Source organism: Dermacentor variabilis, chromosome 1 (genome assembly GCF_050947875.1).
Source record: "Dermacentor variabilis isolate Ectoservices chromosome 1, ASM5094787v1, whole genome shotgun sequence".
Classification (NCBI taxonomy): Eukaryota; Metazoa; Arthropoda; class Arachnida; order Ixodida; family Ixodidae; genus Dermacentor; species Dermacentor variabilis.
The window spans coordinates 182,843,698-182,866,732 of NC_134568.1; the positions used below are offsets into that span (position 1 = coordinate 182,843,698).

At 48.2% G+C, this 23,035-nt stretch overlaps 1 protein-coding gene across 2 annotated transcripts in view; it reads left to right on the forward strand.

Annotated features, from left to right (window-relative positions):
• Window positions 1–23,035, forward strand: part of LOC142588605 (solute carrier family 23 member 1-like) — a 139,361-nt gene that overhangs the window by 111,981 nt on the left and 4,345 nt on the right. For both annotated transcript variants that reach the window (XM_075700446.1, XM_075700440.1), the window contains 3 exons: window positions 5,170–5,423; window positions 8,548–8,821; window positions 13,377–13,472. In XM_075700446.1, the coding sequence (XP_075556561.1) occupies window positions 5,170–5,423; window positions 8,548–8,821; window positions 13,377–13,472 (624 nt within the window). The remainder of the gene's footprint in view (window positions 1–5,169; window positions 5,424–8,547; window positions 8,822–13,376; window positions 13,473–23,035) is intronic.

A 23,035-nucleotide genomic window follows, 5' to 3' on the forward strand; every position in this document is an offset into this window, starting at 1 on the left:
TTTCTACACTCCCAGAGCACGTGTACGAGTGTCGCATGAGGGGCACGTGTCGCTGGGATACGCGTCGGGATAGGAAACGTGTATAATTTGGCAGGATTTGGGTACATGTGCGCCTGTAGTAAGCGTATATAGTTAGCGCCTGCGGCCTGTTAAGTTTGGGGTGTGGTGGCCGAAAGATGCGGCGCCCCAGGCAGAAGTGTTTTGTGATTTCGCCGTACGTAATGAGCGCGTCCCGGTTGTCCTCTAGCTCGACGAGGCGGGGTTGCCCGGGGATGACGCGGTCGGTAAGCGCGCACGCTACGTCGTGGGCGATCTCGTTGCGCTTGGGCACCCAACCCGGCACCCGACCGAGATGGGCGGGGAACCAGATGACAGTGTGGAGCTTGAGTGTGCTCGGCTACGCACTACGGAGGCTGCGTAACGCCATGTTCGAAAGCTCTGATGGATGCTCTGGAGTCGCTGTAGATCACTTCCCATTTGCCGTCTAGCACGGCCAGGGCGATGGCTACTTACTCTGCCACCTCGGGCTCTCGGGTGAGGATCGTGGCTCAGTTGAGAGTCAGCCTCGTGGATGAGAGCGCGACCGCCGAAGGAACCGTCCTTTTATTTCAAAGGGGCTGTATTTAAGTATCAGTTTGTCTTCATAGAAACACCCGGTATATTTATAGGCTATTTTAACTTGCGTTGTCATTTTCATCCACCAAATTTAGCAGGCTGTTGCAGAGGCCCTAAAGGGAAACTAAAGGCAAATATTAAGTCAAGCTAAAGTGATATATTAGTGCTTGAGAATATCTAAGGTGTCAATATTATAGCGAACAGAGCCTTAATAATCGAGAAATTGAGGTAAATGCATGACGTAATTAGAGACTCCCCTGGGACATTCATGTACTTCCCTGATGGCGAAAGAACTCCTCAGTTAAACTTTGTCACTAGTACTCAACCGCTCGTTGCAAAAAACATGTCTGTATTGTATTACAAGACGAGGTAAAATGCTACTTTTCCAGTTCTATTTCATTTTTAGAAAAAATAAGTCATTTAAATTATCCTTGAGAACGACGCGGGTGGTCGAAAGGTTTCGTTTTCGGTCGACTATGCGCCACCCACGCTTTTGCGTTTCAGTAGATTCGTTATCGCGTAGTGCTGCGCTGATTTTGCTGGCTCATGAAACTCGCACAAAGTGGAAGCAGCAGAGAATTCAACTTCCATGTGATATTGAGGGATGCCCGAACGGTCTACACTACTTGACTAAAAAGCATCATGATGTGCGATCACGTGTCTGAGGCACGTGTGGGCAATGGTTTAAGAAGCCGTGTTTCTTTCGGATTAACGTTGTTGAAAAACAGCACTTGTGGTGTCGTCTTCTCGTCTCGTGTCTCCTCTACGTTTTGCGCTGTTAACACCAGGGGGTAAAAAGTAGCCACAGCGGCGAATCCACTGCTCTGTCTTGGCTCGGTACCGCCGTCTCTAGCGCGCCGTTTTACTTACCCGCGGCAGCAAAGAGTGGAGATGATGTATGCAACGTAACCACTCCCCCAGTTGGGTGGCGAGAGATCAAATTTCGAAAAAGGTATTCTGACCCTTCAGAATACCTTTTTCAAACCCTTCAAACGCAGTTTTCCCGTAAATTAAGTATTTTCTTGGCACGAAACAAGTGTTCCGACGTTTGTGGAACGGTATTTAAACAGCCCACTTCGATTTAATATTTCCTTTTAGTGTCGCTTTAACCAGAAGTCATTCGACTATATATACGTATCAGGGTGTCTACCAACCGAGAAAACCGGGAAAACCGGGAATTCTCAGGGATATTCAGTAGTCTGGAAAAACTCAGGGAAAACTCAGGGAACGTGTGCCTCTATCAGGGAAAATTAGCCGTAATTTTATTGAAAGAGTCGAAAGTCGCGGTAATGCTGGCTCGAGTAACAGACAGGAATCGTAATGAATCGTCTTTGACGCCCTGTCGTCGGATGGAGGAGTTGTCAGTGTAGAGTCAATGGCCAACTTCCCGGATTCCCGATAATTTGGACGGCTTCGCAGCACCACCACGCACCCCATAGAGTCAATCTATCAGAACGTCTGAAATTTCGGACGCAAAAACTCTTCGCTGTCCAATTTTCCGGACGTTTTGCCGTGACCGCAGGTCCGAAACGACAATAATCAAGCCGCCACCGCTGCCATTTTGATCACCTCGCCGCCTCGAACCGGCGCTCTAGCACGCAGATCCGCTGGCAGCCGTAGCCACCACTTTGGCAACGCAAGGCCCGGCTCCTTCGGCGTTCGCTATGAAGCTCCTTGCCGTTGGGTGCTGTGTTTTTTTATTGAAAGAATTCGCTGCTCTCAGCAATGGCATGGACTCCGCCTATGTGGTCCTCGCGATTGACTGAGAAGCTTGGAAAGCACGGTGCGTGGCATAATGGCGGTTCCCGAAAGTCAGCTTCGCCTTTCTACAGAAATGTAACTTGGTGAACCACACGCAAAAGTATTGCAGTGAAGCATAACACGCATGGGAAGGGGCTATTGCCACGGGTCACAGTATGTATTCCTTCATTATACACGCATTCACCCGATATTGGCTGTCACAATACAAGCACCGATATGCCTAATACGTGTACCGACAGGCCTTCAAGCGTTTTCGAATGTGCCTGTAGCGGTTTGAGCCCCTAAGGGCAGTAAATGACATGCATTTATTTTTTCCAACTGGCCGATTTTTCGAACGTTCTCGCGGCCCCTAGGCAGTTCGAAAAATTGGCCATGGGCTGTGCAACTAACCAAGAAGATGATTTAAGTGGTCAATGGGGCGAAGGAGTGGCGGAAGGAGGACAAGAACAGAAAGGACCGACGCATTCATGAATTAACGGGAAAGGAAGCGTGCTGCTGCCGTTTTGAAGGAGCTTGAGCTCAAAAAACAAAGTGTTGGCTGATGCCGAGATGCAGGTGTCCCTCATCCAAACCAAAATAAGTTCTTTAAAGCAGTGAAACACAATACTCAGGTGGTGTGCGTGGGCTGAGAGTATACATCAACTGTCCTGACATATATGTCAGGACAGTTGAGGATGCCTTACGAGCTGTTGAGAGAGAATCTCAATTGTGACAAAGTTCGGGCCTCATACCACTGAGCTTGCTATCAGTTGATAGAAATAGTTCAGATTCGAAAATATTTGCTTCTGTATGCATCTCCTTTTTATTCGTATTTGAGAATGTCCGACTCCATTTGCAATTTTTTTCGAAGACATTTTATTTGCTGTGCATTTTACTACCCCCCCCCTTCTATTCTCTTCTTGAATAACATAAACACTACTCCTTAGTATTCAAATTGGATTAGATCGTTTTATTTAATTTTTTTCATATGCTTACTAGAGAGTGACAGCATCGGGCGATATGGTTTCATCCTGTCTTGACACAAAACATAGTTCTTCATCACTCAGGGAATTTTGCAAAGAAACTCAGGGAATTTGGAAATGTCAACTTTGTAGACACCCTGACCGTATATGTGCATGTGTGTATGCTTTTGTGTGCCTGGTTAGCACTAATGGTTTGTGTGTGAATGGTGTGGGAGGCTCAAAATCACTTTCTTAGCTTTAATGCTGCCCCATGCGCGATGCTATGGTGACAGCTGTCACAGTCTCCGTCACCGAAACTAATTTTTTGAGAGGATGAAATGTGAAATAAATTCTACGAAAGGAAAGCCTTTCGCATCCTCAATGAGTAGAGAACTGCAAGCGTCATGTGGAAATTGTGAACTGGGCTACCATTGGCGGCTAGTCATTTTCCTTTATGAATTAGTGTACGAATGTCGTTGTTAGTTTAATCGTTGGTGATGAATAATTCTACAGTTGAATAAATATGCGTGTGTGTGTGTGTGTCTTTTGTTGGGACTGGGGTTTCGTCGCCGATGTGATGTCGAGCTGGTGTTGTGCCGGGGCAGTCATCAGGAAATGTTCAGGGACGGAAGAAAAACTACACGTATTGACATGTTTGAAGGAACTCAGTGAACAGACTCTGGCGCTCTTCTGTGTGCAGGCTTAACTAACCCGATTGGTCCATCCCCCTTTTTCCTTTCTCCATGCGGAGGCCAGGATCGCACCAATCCGGGAACATTATAAATCACGAGCACGCACTTCAACTGAGAACATTTTCTCCTCTCAAAGGTAGAGGTCCAGTCGACGTCGCAGAAATGTCAAGGTTGAGTGCTGACAACCGGCGACATCTCTGGCAACCCTTCTAGGAATTTGGCAGTTCGTTGAAATCCAGTTCTCGGAACGTGATCGGAGTCGAAGCGTGGAGAGCGCCAGTGCGCGGTGCGCTATTGTATCCGCAACCGGGTCTTTCTAACACCCTCTAGAAAACACGCTCTAGAGGTCTTTCTCGGTCGCTGAGAGAGAGAGAGAGGTACGGCGCCGGACGCCGCTGATCGGAGCGTAAGGGTGAGGTCATAACAGCATTTCAAAGCTGCCGGTTTGGCGGTGAAACATTCTTGTCCAGTAGGGCCATCGGGCACAACAGTGTGTAAAACCCTTCCTGCTACTAAACTGTTGTAAGTAGCGCTTTTGTTCCTCCCTCCTTCCTGCGTGTGGCATTTATTTTTTCACTAATTCTCTTCATACGCTAGACAATAAACTTTCTATGGACGCTTTAATTACCCGCCGGGGTGGCTTAGCGGCGGCGGTGTTGTGCTGCTAAACACGAGGTCGCGAGATCTAATCCCGGCCGTGGCGGCCGCATTTAGATGGGGACGAAATGCAAAAACGCCCGTGTTTCGTGCATTGCTGGCAGGTTAAAGATCCCCTCGGGATCAAAATTATTCCGGAGTTCCCCGCTAGGGCCAGCCTCATAGTCAAATCGTGGTTTTAGCACGTAAAACCCCGGAATTCCCTTCCACACTTTAACTGTCATCACCATTCGCGCTGGAAGTGGCATCTCGCACGGCCGGGATGCGTTCCAGCAGAAGACCGTAATACAGTTGCACAATTTTAAGAAGTCGTTAGGGTTTCCAAAAGCTCTGGACATGGGAGAGACAGCGCCTAGGCATCTCTGACCGGATTGCGTGTGAGCGTTGACGTGTTCGGATGGTCAGAGAACCGTAAAGTGGCGCCAGAAAAGTACGCAAATGACGGGTATACCTCAGCCTTGTGCACTTAAAGAAAGCTGAGAAATTAACATTTTACACTGCAGGACAATTCGGCATGCCCCGGGTGTCGGTGGGCGTGGTTCTCGGCATGCTGTCAGCCATCCTCTCCTCGGTGGTGGAATCCGTGGGCGACTACTACGCATGCGCAAGGCTCTCCCAAGTGCCTGTACCGCCTACGCACGCCATCAACCGCGGCATCTGGATGGAAGGCCTTGGCTGCATCGCGGCCGGCATCTGGGGTGGTGGATGCGGACTCACATCATACTCCACAAACATCAGCATCATTGCCGTTACGAAGGTGGGCTCCGCGGGTCTTACGCGCCCTGTCAGCGACATACCTTTTCATTGGACATGAAAAAGTCCTAAGCATGCGATGGTTAGCCAACCCAACGTTATTAAAGCATACTACAAGGAGAGCCAGGACATGATTTTTCGATGTCTAATGAAGCCATCGATGACATGAGCCTCACAATTCCTGACTCCTCTCCTTCTGCAATATTTGTGAAACTTTTTTTCTCCTCTGCTAGTTCTTATGTTGTTGCCATGATGCGAAAGAAACTTATACAACCAAACGATGTCACTGTTGTATTCACCACTTGAGCGTGCATTGCACTTTAACAAGAAAAAGAAATATCGGGCAGAGGCTGTATCAGGGACGCAGCCACAGTGCGCGAAACCTCTTATACGTGTTACATTCGGGGTGTGGCCACTAGCGTACAGAAATGACTTGTAGGGCCCGAGGCTGCCCTGCGCCACTCGAGCCACCGCGCTCGTGCAGAGTGTTGGGTCTCCTGTATTGGCCTCAATTTCCGGCGATTGCGCTCTATATATGGAGACGAACACGTTGCGCCGTGGTCTAAGTGATTAAATGTCCCTCTGTCTTGCTGCCCGAGTCCCATGACGATATTTCTGAATCCTGCGTGTCGAACGCGGGGGCGCCATATCCGAGCAAGCGTGAAACTTCTGCAAAATATTGCGCACTTGTAGGCCTTATAATTCCCGATGAGCACAGGTTTCAGTTTGGCGCCTTATTCCTACTATGGCTGAGTGAGCTCGCTCAAATGCGACCACTTTCGGTCGGGTCGACTCTAAACGCCGAGCGATAAGCTGCATCCGTGGTGCGACAACGGCGCCGTCTGTGTACGCGACACATGAATGATCGAGCAATGGCATCCTTCCTCTACACAATGATACTCAAGTAAGACGCGTTGGTAGTGCGGTTGCAAAGATGTAAGTGATAATACAATACCCTTCTTTTAGAGCGCAGCTCTTTGGCGTCCGTTCCTGGGTTTCGCGTCGTCGTCGTCGTCGGCGTCGTCGTCGGCCTCGTAACCAGCTCCGCCCCCCTTTCATCCCCCCAGCGCTAGCAGCGACCGACTGATACCGCTGGATGCCGCTGACGCCGCTAGAGAGTCAAGATAACGTGACTGCATAGAACACCGTCGCCGCCATGCAGAAAGAGGAGGAAAGGGTCCCCCCCCGCCCTGTTCTTGTGTGGCGGATAGCTGGGGTTGACTCACTATCGCCGTCAGCGGCATCAGTCAGTCGCTGCTATCTCTTCCCTCCTCCCTTTATCGTGTTGTCCGCTTGCTGCGCGCGCTTCTGCCCCCATCGTTTGCCGCTGGGTGTACACGCCGCCCCCCTCCGCTTCCGCTTACTGCTGGTTGCTCTCGACGGCGGCGATGAGCCTCCGCTTCGGCGGCGCGAACTGCAGGGTCTTCTCGGCGGCGGCGATGAGCTTCTGCTTCAGCCTCGCTTACTGCTGGTTGCTCTCGACGGCGGCGATGAGCCTCCGCTTCGGCGGCGCGAACGGCAGGGTCTTCTCGGCGGCGGCGCTTAGCCTCTGCTTCCCCCACGGCTGTGACAACCTCGCGAGGCACTTGTATAGATCTCGTCTTTGAGAATCAAGCATTGGTGTACCAAGTCGAACATATATCAGTCTATTTCTCCGACCACAAAGCTTCCTTCATGACTGTCAAGAACTGTTAGTGGAGTCTTTGTTAAAGGAATACGTGTGAAAAATAAAAAAAAATTATGTGATAGCGCATACATGTGTTGCTCGATTTCTTTGCCTCAATCTATCCAAAAGGTGAAACAGCTTATTTGCTGCGCTCAAATTTCGCATTAGGAAGTAACGTAATCGTCGGTAATTTTTTTCATTCCATGCAGTGACTCCCTGTGAACGATTTTAAGGACATCCCGGCCACGGCGGCCGCATTTCGATGGGGGCGAAATGCGAAAACACCCGTGTACTTAGATTTAGGTGCACGTTAAAGAACCCCGGCTGGTCGAAATTTCCGGAGTCCTCCACTACGGCGTGCCTCATGATCAGAAAGTGATTTTGGCACGTAAAACCCCATAATTTAAATTTTAAGGACGTTTCACGCCAAAGTACAGAATAACAGTCATCCTCAAATTTAAGCGAGTGCAGCAATTACGACTGAGCTTTACCCGTGCTCACGTGATCATGTGTAGAACGCATGGAGTAGATGTGTGAATATTCGAACCTATATAATAATGAATCGAATACTCTCCTATTTGTATTCGCCCTCGAATGGAATAGTCACTGTTCGATATCTTCCTCGAATCTAGTACTCACCATTCATAAATATTAGTATTTATGGAATTGTTTCTGAATACTTGACGCTGTCGGCTGCGCACGATCGGATATGGAATTGAAACAAAAAATGCGATAACACTCATGCCATTCACTGGGGGACATAACGTGCCAGAGCAAGCTGCGCCGCTCAGACAGCCAGCCGTTTCCGGATAAGCATGATCACCAACAATAAAATGTTGTTTGGAAATGTCATTCAGCAGTAGGTATTATTTGGTACTACTTGTAGATGCAGCGCTTGTGTCGTCTCGGTGGGTTAAATCTGAAAACGTTTCATTGTAACATACTCGATACAACAGGGGCACCATCTGCCGTGACCATTCCAATTAGAGAAAAAGTGATTTCTTTTCTTTCTTTTGCCCTGCCATCGCCGCAGACGACGTGCATTTCTGGTTTGCTTGCGAAGGTATGCACGTACCTTATATTGGCCCAGAGCGGCTACCTTTATAAATGTTGAATTAAAATCGTGTATGGTCCGAGGAGCCCTGAGGTGCGAACAAATTGCTTAGTTGTTCCTAAGGCTGCTTTTGGACCTTTAATGAAGAATGCTTTATAATGTGCAGTGTAACGGCAGAAAGTTTCTAATGTTGTGAATGGCAGGATGTGAAAATAGTTTGGTATTGATGGTGAAAAGTCTGTACAGTATTCACAAAAGCTATTTGAAAAGTATTCGTTATTCGATTCGATTCGCTTCTGCTGCTTTTCGATTTGTATTCAATTCAGCCTGAAAAAAAAATATATTGTTCGCACACTGCTGGAGTTGAGGGCTGCTTTAGGAAACTTTTTTTCGCCTGTGACGTTGCAGGTGGCCTGTCGATCTGTAGTCCAGTGGGCAGCTGTCTTCATGATCGGCTTCGGTGTTGTGGGCAAGATGGGCGCCCTGTTCGCAACCATTCCGGACCCAATAATTGGCGGCGTGTTCTGCATCATGTTCGCCATGATTGCCGCAGTCGGTCTGTCAAGTGCACAGTGTGTAGACCTCAACTCCTCCAGGAACCTGTTCGTGCTAGGATCATCGCTATTCTTCGGCCTCATGGTGTCGCACTGGACGAGTCAAAATCCGGATGCAGTTAAAACAGGTATATTATATGATACATTTACGACGTCAACTGACTTTTACGTAGTAGTGTGATGTGCGTGCACTATGTGTTGTTCTTATTTTTTCTCAACTTTCTCGTTTATTTTTGCTATAATGTAAGCAGGACCTTAGGATGACAAATTGGACTATTTAGTAACGAATATTCCGAGTCGCACCATGACAAGTACAGGTAGAGCACGTATCTCGCGAGTGTTCTCTTTCTGTTCTTGCAAAGCAGAGAAAAATGAGAGCCATCATCCCCACATCAGAACAAAATGTATTCAGCTTTTAATAAAAAGCACAGCTGCTGTACCAATTTTGCAGCCACAAAATCTGAGCCTATGCTTGCAGAGCCTTTGGTACCCAACAGACATTCCTATACGAAAGGAAACCTTACGCAGCACTGACGATAACCCCATCCGGAGTGACATCATAAACTCCGCGTCGCCATCGACTCTAGAGGTCACACGCAGCATCACACGGAAGCCCGTGAAGTTTATCGCGTCTTGTTCTTGTATTAAACGAAGTAATAACCTAAACCTTAAGATCTATCAAGTTCAGCTGTTTCTGTGATTTCATAATAAATTCGAAAACGCAGTACCTTCCTATCAGGCCGCGTACACATAAAACTCTTACGTGAGAGTATTTTTCCCATTGGCAGCGTTCGGGTGCCCGTCACTCAATATAGGAACCGGCGTGAAAACGTGGCTATTACATTTGCGATGGCTATCCCAGGCGCATTTGAGTAAGATAAGTTTTGTGAATACGGGCGCGCAATATCCTGCGTTACTTGATTGGCAAGTAATTCGGATTTACTTTTTTTTAACCGTCCTCAAGATAAGAGAGTTTTTTTTTGACAGCTGCAAAGGGCGACGTAATATTACAGCTGCAGATGTTGAGCTCGCTGCGAGTTCCTTTGAATGGCACGCAAATTTTTTTCTTTTTTCCGCGTTTGTTGCCAGTCGAATTCTGCGCCTAGTGGAGCCTATAAACTATTTGCAGATTGCATTGCAAAAAAGAATTGGCGTTGTCTAGAACTGCCGATTATTCGCTACTCTCTGCTACCACAGAGCGGAATCTATTGATTATGCATCTTGATTCGAGCATCCCAACATAACAACTTCAACAAAATAATTTATAAAGGTAACAAAATATCAGCGCTGGAGAAAAACAGGGCAACGCAAGAAGACATATCGACTCGCCCAAAGATACAATCTATTAAGGTAAATTTCTGGAAGGCAGCAGAAAAGAGTATTAACAGTATTGTCACGTGGTGGTGACGTTGAAGAAAACAGTAGCAATACTGTGAACGACAAAACTAACTTTTATTGGGCGAACCTGTGCCCACAAAACAGGCTACACATATAGCACAACGATAGCGGCGAACACGGTAGGCGATCGTCGAAAATCTGATCAGCGGCTCAAGCGCGTCGGCTTTTATTAACCGCTGGGACCCGCGTGTCTTCCACAAAGTCCTACACTATTCGCGTCGCGCATAGATGCAATAAGATTACACAAGTTGCGGTGAAAGAGAGTGGACGGAACCATCGATAACATTCCAGAAACTTCTCTTACATGCAGGCGCTTCCTGCGCTGTGCGATAACATTTGTTAGGCGGCGAAACGTGGTCGCCCGATAAAGTTAAGTAAACGTGTCAGTATCATCAAATGCCGCGCGAAGCAGCGCTATACCTGGCGGGAACGTGCGTCTTCTCGCTTCGATTTAATAGCTATTTTTTATTCGAGCAAGAGTGCTCTCTAATTCAACGCAAAAGTGCTCAGGATGGAATTTTAGCGAGTGCAATTTGAACAGGAAACCCGTCTAATTTATGGCTTTTCTCTTTATCTCACTGCCTTTCATCTTAATCTCTTTGTGGGTTTAAACTGGCTCAGTATATATAAAACTCACCAGATTTATTTGCAGTGTGCAGGGCGACCGCAGCGATATCTGCAAATTGCGATTTCTATATTGTTTTCTCGATATACAACCTTACTCCTGAACACCGCAGCGCAATTTAGGAGAGGCTAGAACGACAGAAAGCTGAGCTACTTGATAAGGATTCATTATGCAAAAAGGGGCGAGGCGTGCAATCAGGACACAAAAGTAGAGAAGTGGACAACACGGACGCCGACTATCAACTGAAGGGAGCACTGAGGCGAAAAAAGAAAGAAGAATTGGCTCAAAGGTTGCCCCTATTCTTATCAATATTTACCTGAGTAAGGTTGACAGCAGCTTAGAGAAAGTGTTAGGTGATTGCCTCGTCAAGATATTTCTTTACGTTGATGATTACCTAATTTTCTGCAATAGGGAAGAATTCGATTTCGCTGCTACCTCAGTAAGTGAGCAATTTAACCTTTATGGAGGAGGATTAAAGTTTACCAAGAAATTTCCTCAGCGACGCGTAATTCATTTTCTAGACATTTCCTTGGTCTTCGAACAAAAACACGTTTATTGGCAGTACTCCCCAAGATCTTCGAAGCCGTTGTTAAACTTTCATTCCAAGCATTTCAAAGTATTAAAAAGTGGAATTGCCATGCCGTGCCTTAAGTCTTCTCTCACCCGATCCTGCATGCACAAAATGAGCGCCAGTTTTAATGCGCAGGTCCGGCGCCTATTAGAAGCAGGTTATCCTAGTGTAGCAGTGGCCACTGTGGCTGAACGCCTAAAGAAGTCGGTTTCGAGGGGAACGGACGTGAGAACAGAGAGCAGTAATAGCAAAAAAAAAGTAGGGGCTATTGCGTAGATTCATTCAGTGTCGCACAGGCTTAAAAAGTTGCAAGTAGATATGATGTTAATGTTGCTCTCACTGCTCCCAATGAGCTAGGTAAGATATGCGCTGACGTGCAGAGGAAAAAGGCGAAAAAGAACAGATGTTTGTCCAGTAAAGCACAATACGAACAACAGTTTTATTGACTGTCGTGTGGGTGTGGTTTATAAAACTCCCCTTACCTGTGGCCAGTTCTACGTAGGGCAAACGGGGCGGTGTATCAGTCAGAGGCTAATGGATCATAAAAGGTCGTTAACCGGTGGATCGCCTTCTAATCTTTCTTTACATTGCCAAGATTGTAACTGCACGCCCGAGTTAGATGAATGCGCGATATTGTACAGGCATAAGAATGAAGATACGCGTCTTATGGTAGAGGCGTGGCATATCTATAATGGTGGAAGTGCGTGCGTGAGTCAGCCTTCGATTACTTTACATAAGAAAGAGATTAAGTGCCTTAACAGTTATCTCTCACGTAGACCGGCACATGTACCCGACTGACATGTGGTGATACCATTCCACAGTTTGCGCAAATTAGTTTTGTGTCTTCTTTCTTTTTTCGCCTCAGTGCTCCCTTCAGTTGATAGTCGGCGTTCGTGTCGTCCACTTCTCTACTCTTGTGTCCTATCTGCACGCCTCACCCCTTTTTGCATTAGAAGAGGTATCGCCCTGTAGTAGTGATGACGCCATCTATGAGGAGACAAAACAAGCCATCTGGAGCTTAACCATCACGCCATCTCATGGCTACATTCCTCAAGACAAGTGCGCTGCGTTTCAATCTACCATCCAGGATGATGCACCACACGTGGTCGTCATGAATGCTCCAGAAATTTCAAGTCACTCTGCAAGATGTTAGGTACCACTTAAAGTGATACTACGGAGTTGACCTGTATTAGTAAACTACTCTTCAACAGTTCTAAAAAAATACACTGACGTGACAAAAGACGTGACAATGAAAGCCTTATATAAGCTTCGGCACGAACACGTCACGAAATCATAATATATATATATAGCGAATTTTTTATCGCACATGCGGACAATGCTGTATACATAAAGGAGCCAAAGAGTGAACACGGCAGATTTCGACAGCTCTTAAAGCGCCACAACATCCCAAATACGAGAAAATACTTTGCCATTCGCTATGTCACACCCACGTACTGGCTCTCAGGTTTCGGCGCGAATGTTGAGAAACGACATTTCAGCCTTCCTTTGCTATTCTAGTGAACAACCCAATTACCGCAAAGTTGGCGACAATGCAGTTTCACAAGACGATTTAACGGTCCAAGCATATTAAGTGTTTATCTTTAGTGTCCCTTCAGCATCCGTTGCTGTTACTACGTTCGACTTTGACATCAAATAGAGAAAGAAAAAATAATTGGGTCCCGTACTACTGCGAGTTCTAATCATCCACTATACGCATGACTTTTGAACTCTTTACTTAAGAAAAGTTATGTGACCAGCGAGAGGCGTCACAAAAGGAAGAGAAAGCATCCTTAAGAAAATCGCCACAGCTATGCAACCAATAAAAACGAAAACGAAAAAAAAATATTGGGGGCGGGATGGGAAGGTAATAATGCATAGTCACATAGATGGTCTATGATCACATACCCTGATAACTGCGTTTGAAAAACCTTCTGAAAGAACAAACTAAGAAGCTTATTTTCAAGTCCTTACAAAATTACTATAGAAAATATGAATGGTTCACTTGTCGCCATCTCAATAATTTTATTTGTATGCCTGAAAAAATTGCTCTTCATGTGTCAACTCAAATGTTTGTTGGTCCTCGTTGCAGGCTATGACGTTCTGGACCAGACAATCGTGATTCTCCTCAGTACAAGCATGTTTGTTGGTGGCTTCTTGGGAATATTTCTCGACAACACAATACCGGGTGAGGACACTATTTTTTCCTTTGTTGCTACCATTATTCAACATTAGCCCAAACCAACGAACACATATGCGCCGTTCCTAACGTAACCCTTCTTCAAAGTGATACCTGAAACACACACTATGCTTCTTCGTACGATATAGCTTAAGTAATACGACACGAAAACAGCAAGTTAGAGATTTTACTCCCTAAAGAAACATCGTGGAAAGTCTGCTAAACCATTTCAGCTTGTTTTCAAGTGCCAGGAGTGTTCTGTGGTGTGCACCCATGCAAACATAATTTTTGTAGCACCTTCGTATATTTTCGTCTCACGAGCATCGAGGGACACTCTTGGTTCTCGCGCAGCACTTGCGGTTCGCCCCCTGATACAACCGGGAAGGAAGTTCCAAATAAACCAGAAAAAAATAGCAAAAATATAGTACGGTACAAAATGCATGGGTCTCATTACAGATATTATATCAGAGCATAAGCTAAGTTACAAGCGGAGTTACTGAAGTGTCGGGAAAAATTAGGATTAATTAGAGATCACTGAGGCGACAGGGGACGAAATTCAAAATAAATTAGAAAAATAGAAAGAAAAGAGTACAGTACAGAATTCATGGGTTTCATTATAGGTATGATATAAGAGCATAAGTTTAATTACAAGTTGAGTTACTGCATTCTCTGGAATAATTAGAATTAGATAGAAATCAGTGATTAGCGCGCACCAAAGCACAGAATCGTAGACTTTAGAGACCTACCACTTGAGCACGACTTTGGCGAAATTCCTGAAAACAGGGAAGTAGGAAGAGAAAGTTGTAATGTCACTAATTTCGTCACACGCTAGAAGGTGGCTTCATATTTAACCGGCTAATTATTGGAAAACAGTTACCTGCGTGTTCGGTTCGTGCGTTGCGTTCGCCTAAAGTTAACATTAAGAACAGCGAGCACCATTACGAGACACCTGCCAAAGATCAGGGCCGCCTATAATTTTGTTCGTGCTTTTCTTTTTCATCTTATTTTTAGTAAATTAGCCTGCTATATCCTGAAAGCGTGAGCCATTCACACCAGGAAAACTAGTATTCAAGCTGGTAGTTGTCCTTGCGAGCTGGGTTTGTAACAAATCAAATGTTAAAACACAACACCAGGGTACGGTTTTTCTTTACTTATCCTTAAACAGGCAGGAAACAACAAGCAAATAGCCTTCTTGCTGCTCATTTACCCCGCCCAGCCATCATGCCGTAAATTAGATATAATAATGCATAGCTTAAAGTTGTTACCTTTTCAGGAACGACCAACATACTTTAGCCCGGAGCACAAGCTTCTCGGAATCTTTTTGGGAACCTCGCAATTATCATAAGTTTCGCAGGTCTTAAATTGTACCTAAGCTCTGCCAGAAAGCAACGTAATGCGGCGAAATGCTAAAACTACGGCTGCGTTTTCGTATGAAAATGTGCAAAACCGATTGCGTTTTCTTTTCCTTCGCGGCTGTCGGGCAAAACGTAATGTGAGCCAGCCGGACAAGGCGCTTCCCTTCGCCGAGCGATATCAGCGGCGAATCGATTCGGCGCCTCCGTGAAAGCAGGGTAGGCTTTCCCGCAGGGGCGAAACAATAGGAGTGCCCAGAGAAAATGGTCTCTCTCCTGGACCAGGCCAATAGCAAAAGCGTCGAACTGCTGCTCCGGTGCATCGCAGTACGAAATCCCATCATGCCATTAGCATGTCGTCGTCCTGTACGTCACACACAGGCCTGCCTCGGTTTCGAAATGATTCGAAATGTGGAGCAGAAAGAGTAACCTGGAGCCCTGCCTTGGTTTCGAAATTATTCGAAATGTGGAGCAGAAAGAGTAACCTGGAGAAAAGACTCAAGGCACAAAGATGGAACAGGAATATCCGGTGCGAACTAGCCAGACTCAACAAAGAAATAGAAACATATACGATTAAGCTCAACGAGCAGAATTGGTACAGCAAGTGCGATGAGATGGAAGCCAATATGAGTATCTCCAAAACATGGAGCCTTCTCAGACATCTAATCGACCCTAGTAAATCAAAAATGCAAGCTAGTACAAACCAGGTGAGAGCGAGGCATGGCTTTGTTGGCACAGATGACGAGCTCATTAGCGAGCTCCAAGAGACATATCCTGGAAAAGCAGAAAGCGAGGTGTTTAGGGACTACGATGGACCTCCCAATCCAGATCTCGATGCTCCCATCATCACGACAGAGGTTAGAGCAGAGATTAATAACCTCAGAAAGAGATCGGCCCCAGGTCCGGACGGGATAACAAACACAGCTCTTAGGAATCTAGACGATGAGTCCATCATTGCATTAACCAAATTCATGGACCAGGTGTGGGAGAAAGGAGAACTCCCAAAAACATGGAAACAGGCGGACGTAGTCTTTATTCCCAAGCCAGGCAATGTACCCGGCTTGAACAACATGCGACCAATCTCGCTCACCTCGTGTGTAGGGAAATTGATGGAGCATGTTGTTCAAATGAGACGGACCAGGTACATGGAGGAGAATGATCTCTGGTCGCATGAAATGGTTGGATTCCGGCCAGGGCTCAGTACACAAGTTGTCATGCTCAGACTTAAGCATGATATCCTAGACCGATACGACTCAACTGACACCAGGGCGATCCTAGGTATCGACCTCACCAAGGCATTTGACAACGTTAGCCATAAGGCTATCTTGGTAGGCCTCGAAGAGGTGGGTGTGGGATACAGGGTATATGCATACGTCAAAGACTTTCTGTCACAGAGGGAGGCGAATATAAAATTTCTGGATGTAAAATCCCCTCCCATCACACTTGGGAGCAAGGGAACCCCGCAAGGGTCGGTGCTCTCACCCTTCGTATTCAATATAGCAATGAGGGGTCTCCCGGCGGAACTCAATAAGATTAAATCGATTAAATTTAGCATGTACGCGGATGATATCAACACCTTAGTTAACAGTGGGAGTGACGCAGCCATCGAACTTAAACTACAGATAGTGGCGAATATGGTGGAAGAGTATGCGGCCAGCAGAGGCTTGGCGTGCTCGCCACAGAAATCGGAGCTGTTAATCATTGAGCCAAAACATCAAAGGGGACACGCTGGAAGCACCAGACCCATCACTGTTTTCGTAAACGGAAATGAGGTTCCCAAGGTGGAGGAAATAAGAATTCTGGGCATGTATATCCAGAGAAATGGATGCAACCTCACGACGATCAGAAAGCTAGAAGGATACGCGGCGCAGGTCACGGGGATCTTTACGAGAATTTCACTCAAAGGCAGGGGCCTCAAAGAGAACAGCCTCCTCAGACTCATGCAAGCCTTCATTACCAGCCGTATAGCGTATGCCACACCGTATCTTGTGTTTAAACGAGAAGAAAGGGATCAAATAGACGCGATCATTAGGAAGAGCGTTAAGAGAGCCCTAGGGCTCCCAGACTTGACCTCGACAGACCTCCTCCTCAAAATGGGGGTTCACAACACGCTAGTTGAACACACTGAGGCAGTACGAGTGTCTCAGTTGGAAAGATTAGGCCAGTCTAAAACAGGGAGAAAAATCATGGAATGGGTGGGAATTCAATGCGACAAGGGTGCCCCGACTGACAAGGAAGACATTCCGTTGGACGTGCGTAAACGCTTCCGAATCACCCCCCTACCTAAAAATATGCATCCTATCTACAACAAAGAGAGGAGAGCTCACAGGGCTAAGGCTCTAGTAAATATACTTAAAAACACACCGGCGCAGAACGTAGCGTACGTGGACGCCGCTTGCGGCAGAGACGGGGCTGCGGTATCGACGGTGGTTGATGGCGACGGGTGCGTTAAGATAGCGTGCTCCACGTGCACGAGGGACGCCTGTACAGCCGAGGAGGTTGCAGTAGCGCTCGCTTGTGTGTGTACAAAAGCGGGAGTGATATTATGCGATAACAAATTAGCTATCCGAAGTTTTAACTAAGCGAGAATCTCGGAAGAAGCCCTCCACATTCTACTCAAAAACCCTCCCAGGAGGGACATAACTTTTATTTGGGTACCGGCCCATGAAGAAGTCCCAGGCAGCGAAGCCGCTCACGAGCTCGCCCGAGCACTCTACCACCGGGCAGCTCTAGAGCAGCCAGTTCCAGCGATAAAAGATAGCATGATCACGTACAGGGAAATTGTCGATCACTACAAAGCCGAAAGAAGAATGTTTCCGCCTCCGCATCGGTCTCTCTCTGGAGGACGCTCGCATTTGGCGACGCCTCCAGGGAAACAATTATACATCGCCACATTGGATCTACTTAACGCAGACGAGGGACTATAACGACGCCCTCTGCAAAATTTGTAAGCAAAAAGGTACGCTAGACCATATAATATGGGAGTGTGCTGGCTCCCCAGGGGCCAAGGAAAACATTGACAGTAGAGAAGCCTGGGAGGCCTTGCTCCAGAGCGAGGCTGAAGACGACCAGCGTCGAGCAATCCGCCTGGCCGTTGAGGCCGTGAAGACTCACCGTCCTCTACGCGCGGGGACTGCTTCGTCCTCCCCCCTACCTACGTGTAGGTTAAGAGGCGGGCACCCCAGCTCGGTAGAACAATAATATTTACAATTAATCAATCAATCGAAATGATTTCGGTGGAACGGTTAAATATGTCTTAGCCTATTCTGCACGCCCCTGTGTGCGCGCCTACTGTCGCTACTCTGAACTCTGTCATTGCATTACCATTTATCCATGTGCAGTATAGTCAACGGGACTCGTGCCTGCTCTAGCCTGTCCAACACTCACACCTTTCTTTCTTTATTTTTCTGGCTTTCTCTCTGTATCTCTCCTGAAGACAATGCCCAATGAGTGCTCTGTACGGTATTGTAAAGTAAATAAATAAATAAAAATAAACGCCCCCAATACCGACCAACTTCATCGTCGTTCTCGTGGCGGCTCGTTTCTTGAGCATCGCTCGATCATATCGTAATACTACCCCCCGGCGGCAAAAGCACCATCACGGTGCTGTTAAATATCCAAGGTGCGTGGAGAGTTGTAGGGCTTGAGTCAGGCGACGTGGACAATGTCACTGGTTGTCACAGCGGCGGACGTAGTGGGCGTGGCTAGAACGATTTCATAGGTGACATCGGCCACTTTGCGGAGCACGCGATATGGGCCTGTGTAACAAGAAAGGAGTTTTTCACATAGGCCAATTTTACGCGACGGTGACCAAAGCAACACGAGGCTGCCGGACACAAAATGGACATCACGGTGACGGAGGTCGTCGCGTTGCTTCTGCTTGTCTTGAGACACTTGTAGACGAGCGCGCGCAAGTTGGCGAGCATGGTCAGCATGGGCGATTGCATCACGGGCATAATCGCTAGTTGAAACTGTGGCGGACGGCATCACAGTGTCCAGTGGTAGCGTTAGTTCGCGGCCATACAAGAGGTAAAACGGGGAAAAGCCAGCAGTTTCGAGACGGGAAGAGTGGTATGCGAAGGTAATGTAAGGTAGAGCCGGATGCCAGTCACGGGGGTCGTCGGAAACGTATTTGGATAGCATGTCTGTAAGGGTGCGGTTCAAGCGCTCAGTGAGGCCGTTCGTTTGGGGATGGTAGGAGGTGGTAAATTTACGCCGTACTGAGCAGGCACGCATGATGTCGTCGATGACTTTGGCCAAAAACGTACGGCCATGGTCTGTTAGCAATTGACGCGGAGCACCATGCATCAAAATAACATCATGTAGGAGGAAGTCCGCAACATCAGTTGCGCAACTGGTCGGAAGAGCACGGGTTACGGCGTAGCGTGTCGCATAGTCCGCCGCGACTGCAACCCACTTGTTCCCTGATGTAGATTCCGGAAATGGGCCGAGAAGGTCTAAGCCGACACGATGAAAGGGCTCGGCAGGGATGTCGAGCGGCTGCAGGTAACCAGCGGTGAGCTGGGAAGGCTTCTTGCGTCGTTGGAAAACTTCACAAGCGGCGCCGTACACGGTCATAGGTTCGAGATACGCCGAGATGTCCTGCCGTTGGTGCGTCGTGGAGCTCTTCTAGAACGGCGGAGCGGAGGTGGTTAGGTATTACAAGTAGGAACTCAGAGCAGTAGGAACTCAGATGAAGGTTACGACGGCACAGAGTACCGTCGCGGAGGACGAAGAGGCGTAGAGTAGCATCGGCCGGAGAGTGCTCAAAACGGTCGATGTGTGCTCTGATGTAGGCGTCACGGCGTTGCTCGTCGGCAAACAGAAGCAGCTGTGATACAGAGAATACGCAAGAAGCACTGGCAACACTAGAGGAGTCAGAGTCGTCAACAGGGTAACGTGACAAGCTGTCAGCGTCTTGGTGCAGGCGGCCAGACTTGTACACCACGGAATATGAAAATTCTTGTAGCCTCAAAGCCCATCGACCAAGCCGTCCTGTAGGATCTTTTAGCTAAGAGAGCCAGCAGAGAGCATGATAGTAAGTGACTACAAAGAAAGGGCGACCGTAAAGGTGAGGACGGAACTTCGCAACCGCCCAGACAACAGCAAGGCATTCTCCTTCCGTAATGGAATAGTTGCGCTCCGATTGCGCTACGAGGCGGCTTGCATAAGCAATAACGCGATCCTGGCCACGCTGACGCTGGGCTAAGACGGCACCTACGCCATGACCGCTGGCAACTGTACGGAATTCTGTAGGGGCATCAAGGTCGAAGTGGGCGAGAATGGGTGGTGAGGTTAGAAGAGTGACGAGACGAGAGAAGGCGGCGGCCTCTCCAGTGCCCCACGAGAATTGTACGCCTTTCTTCAAAAGGCTAGTTAGAGGTCTAGCAATTGTCGCCAAATCTGGAACAAAACGACGAAAGTACGAGCATAGCCCTATAAAACTTCGAGCGTCTGCGGCTGTCTTCGGAACCGGAAACTCTCTGACAGCGCGAGTTTTGTCGGGATCAGGCTGTACTCCGGAAGCGTCAACGAGATGGCCCAGAAGAGTAATTTGCCGGTGGCCAAAACGACATTTTGACGAGTTAAGTTGCAGCTTCGGCTTTCGAAATACATCAAGTATAGTTGTGAGATGTTCAAGGTGAGTGTCGAACGTTGGCGAGAAGACGATGACGTCGTCGAGGTAGCAGAGGCATGTGGACCATTTGAAACCTTGGAGCAAGGAGTCCATCATACGCTCGAAGGTGGCAGGGGCGTTGCATAATCCAAACAGCATTACTTTATATTGGTATCGGCCATTAGGTGTGACGAACGCGGTTTTTCTGTCCATATCGTCAACAGTAATCTGCCAGTCTCCCGAACGAAGATCAATAGACGAGAAATAGTTGGAACCGTGCAGGCAATCAAAGGCGTCGTCTATACGTGGGAGCGGGTAGACGTCCTTCTTAGTAATGTTGTTCAGATGACGGTAGTCTACACAGAAGCGCCACGTGTCGTCCTTCTTCTTAACCACAGGTGATGCCCAGGGACTCGAAGAAGGCTCAATGATGTTTTTATCGAGCATTTTGTTCAGTTCGTTTTGAATTACTCGGCGTTCCGCCGCAGAAACTCGATACGGTCGTCGGTGAATAGACGTGGCATCGCCAGTAAGAATCCGATGCTTGACCGCGAGCCTCTGGCCTAAAGGGCGATCGTCGATGTCGAAAATATCCCGGTAGGACGATAATACTTGGCGAAGCTCTTCAGCCTGCGCCGAGGACAGGTCCGTCACAACCATTTTCTTTATATTGGGATCGGCACCCGAGGCTGGCGCGAGGGGCCTGCTAAGCTCGCGAGAACCATCGGTCGATAATGGTGCCACGTATTGGTCGCCGAGACAATCAACGGTGGCAAGGCAAATACCTTGCGGTAGAATTCGCTTTGTCAATCCAAAGTTACAGACAGGTATGCGAATGCGGTTCCCAGTAATATTAAGTATATTGTGAGGCACTGTAACGTCATACCTTATTGGAATGTCGGGCAGAAAAGTGACGAGGTACTCGCCATCAGGAACTGGTGGGAAAGACAAGTGTTCATTGTAGGCTATTGACTTTGGCTGCAGGCGAAGAAAGCCGGTGGGACGTAAATGGCAGTGGGGTGCGTCAGAAGATTCTGCGAGCATCGGCAACTCAAGGCTAAGGGTACTGGAAGAGCAGTTGATAAGAGCAGAATGTGCGGAGAGAAAATCGAGGCCGAGAATGAGGTCGTGGGGGCAATGAGCAATTACGGTGGAGAGGACAAGAGTGTGGCGGCCGGCGATGCTGACGCGTGCCGTACACATGCCGATGATAGGCACAGTACCGCCATCCGCAACGCGGACGACGCGTGCCGACGCTGGGCTGAGGAGCTTGTTCAGTCGTCGTCGGAAGGCAGCACTAATAATTGAAAGATGTGCTCCTGTATCGATGAGTGCCGTGACAGGATAGCCGTCAACGTCAACGTCAAGAAGGTTTCGGTTCGTGGGTAACATGAGCAGAGGATTTGATGGCAGGGTCGACAACGCAGCTTCACCTCCAGAAGCTGCAGTGCCTAGTTTTCCGGCTGGATCCGGGAGGCGATAGGCGGCGAAGAGAAGCGACGGGGTTGGGGCGAAGAGACTGATGGCGTTGAGGTGAGGGCCAGCGGCTGTACCGAAGGTTCGGAGTAGGAGCATCAGCGGCAGTGGATTCATGGCGGGTGGTATAGTTAACGGAAGGTCCAAAGGTGCGGGAATAAGCGGCGGTGTATGTTCGAGGAGGTGGTGGCCATCGGTTGGGACAGTGACGAGCAACGTGGCCGATGCGAGAGCAGTGGAAGCAGATCGGCCGGTCATCAGGGGTACGCCAATCGGACGGGTTGCGGCGAGATGTGGCGGAAAAGGACTGTCGAGGACGAGGAGGGCCGCTAGAGAACTGAGGAACGCTGGGTTGAGACGTGGAACACACGGAGTTCAGACCCATGTTCTGAAATTCCTGTCGGACGACGGCCTGGATCATCGCAATGGTGGTTGCTGGCGGATAGGGAGGCGTCGTAAAGAAAGCTGGCGAACAGGTGGCCTCGAGTTCGCGGCGAAGAATACGGGTGACGTCGTCACAGGTGGTGCTCTGACGTGGTCGACCCTCACATGTCGACGTAGCAGCAGTGTTGGGTAGGCTCGTGATGTGGTGTGTGATACGGCGGCTCTTAGCTTGTTCAAGACGACGGCATTCTTTGATGATGGCGTCGATAGTCGAGACGTTGCCGAAAACAAGCAAATTGAAAGCGTCGTCGGCGATGCCTTTTAGAACATGTGACACTTTATCGGCTTCGGACATAGCATCGTCAGCTTTGCAGCAAAGAGCCACGACGTCGAGGATGTAGGAAACGTACGGCTCCGTAGACGACTGAACACGAGACGCAAGAGCCTTTCTCGCGGCAGCCTTGCGCCCAATGGTGTCGCCGAACAGTTCCCGTAGCTTCTCTTTGAAATTGTCCCAACTGCTTATCTCGTCGTCATGCGTTTGGTGCCACACGCGTGGGGTGCCGCCGAGATAAAAGATGACATTGGCGAGCATAATCGTTGGGTCCCACCTGTTATTAGCACTGGCGTGTTCATAGAGTTTGATCCAGTCGTCAATATCCTGTCCCTCCAGGCCAGAGAACATACCTGGGTCGCGATGTGGGGCGACCGTGACGATTGGAGTAGTGGGACAAGCCGAATCC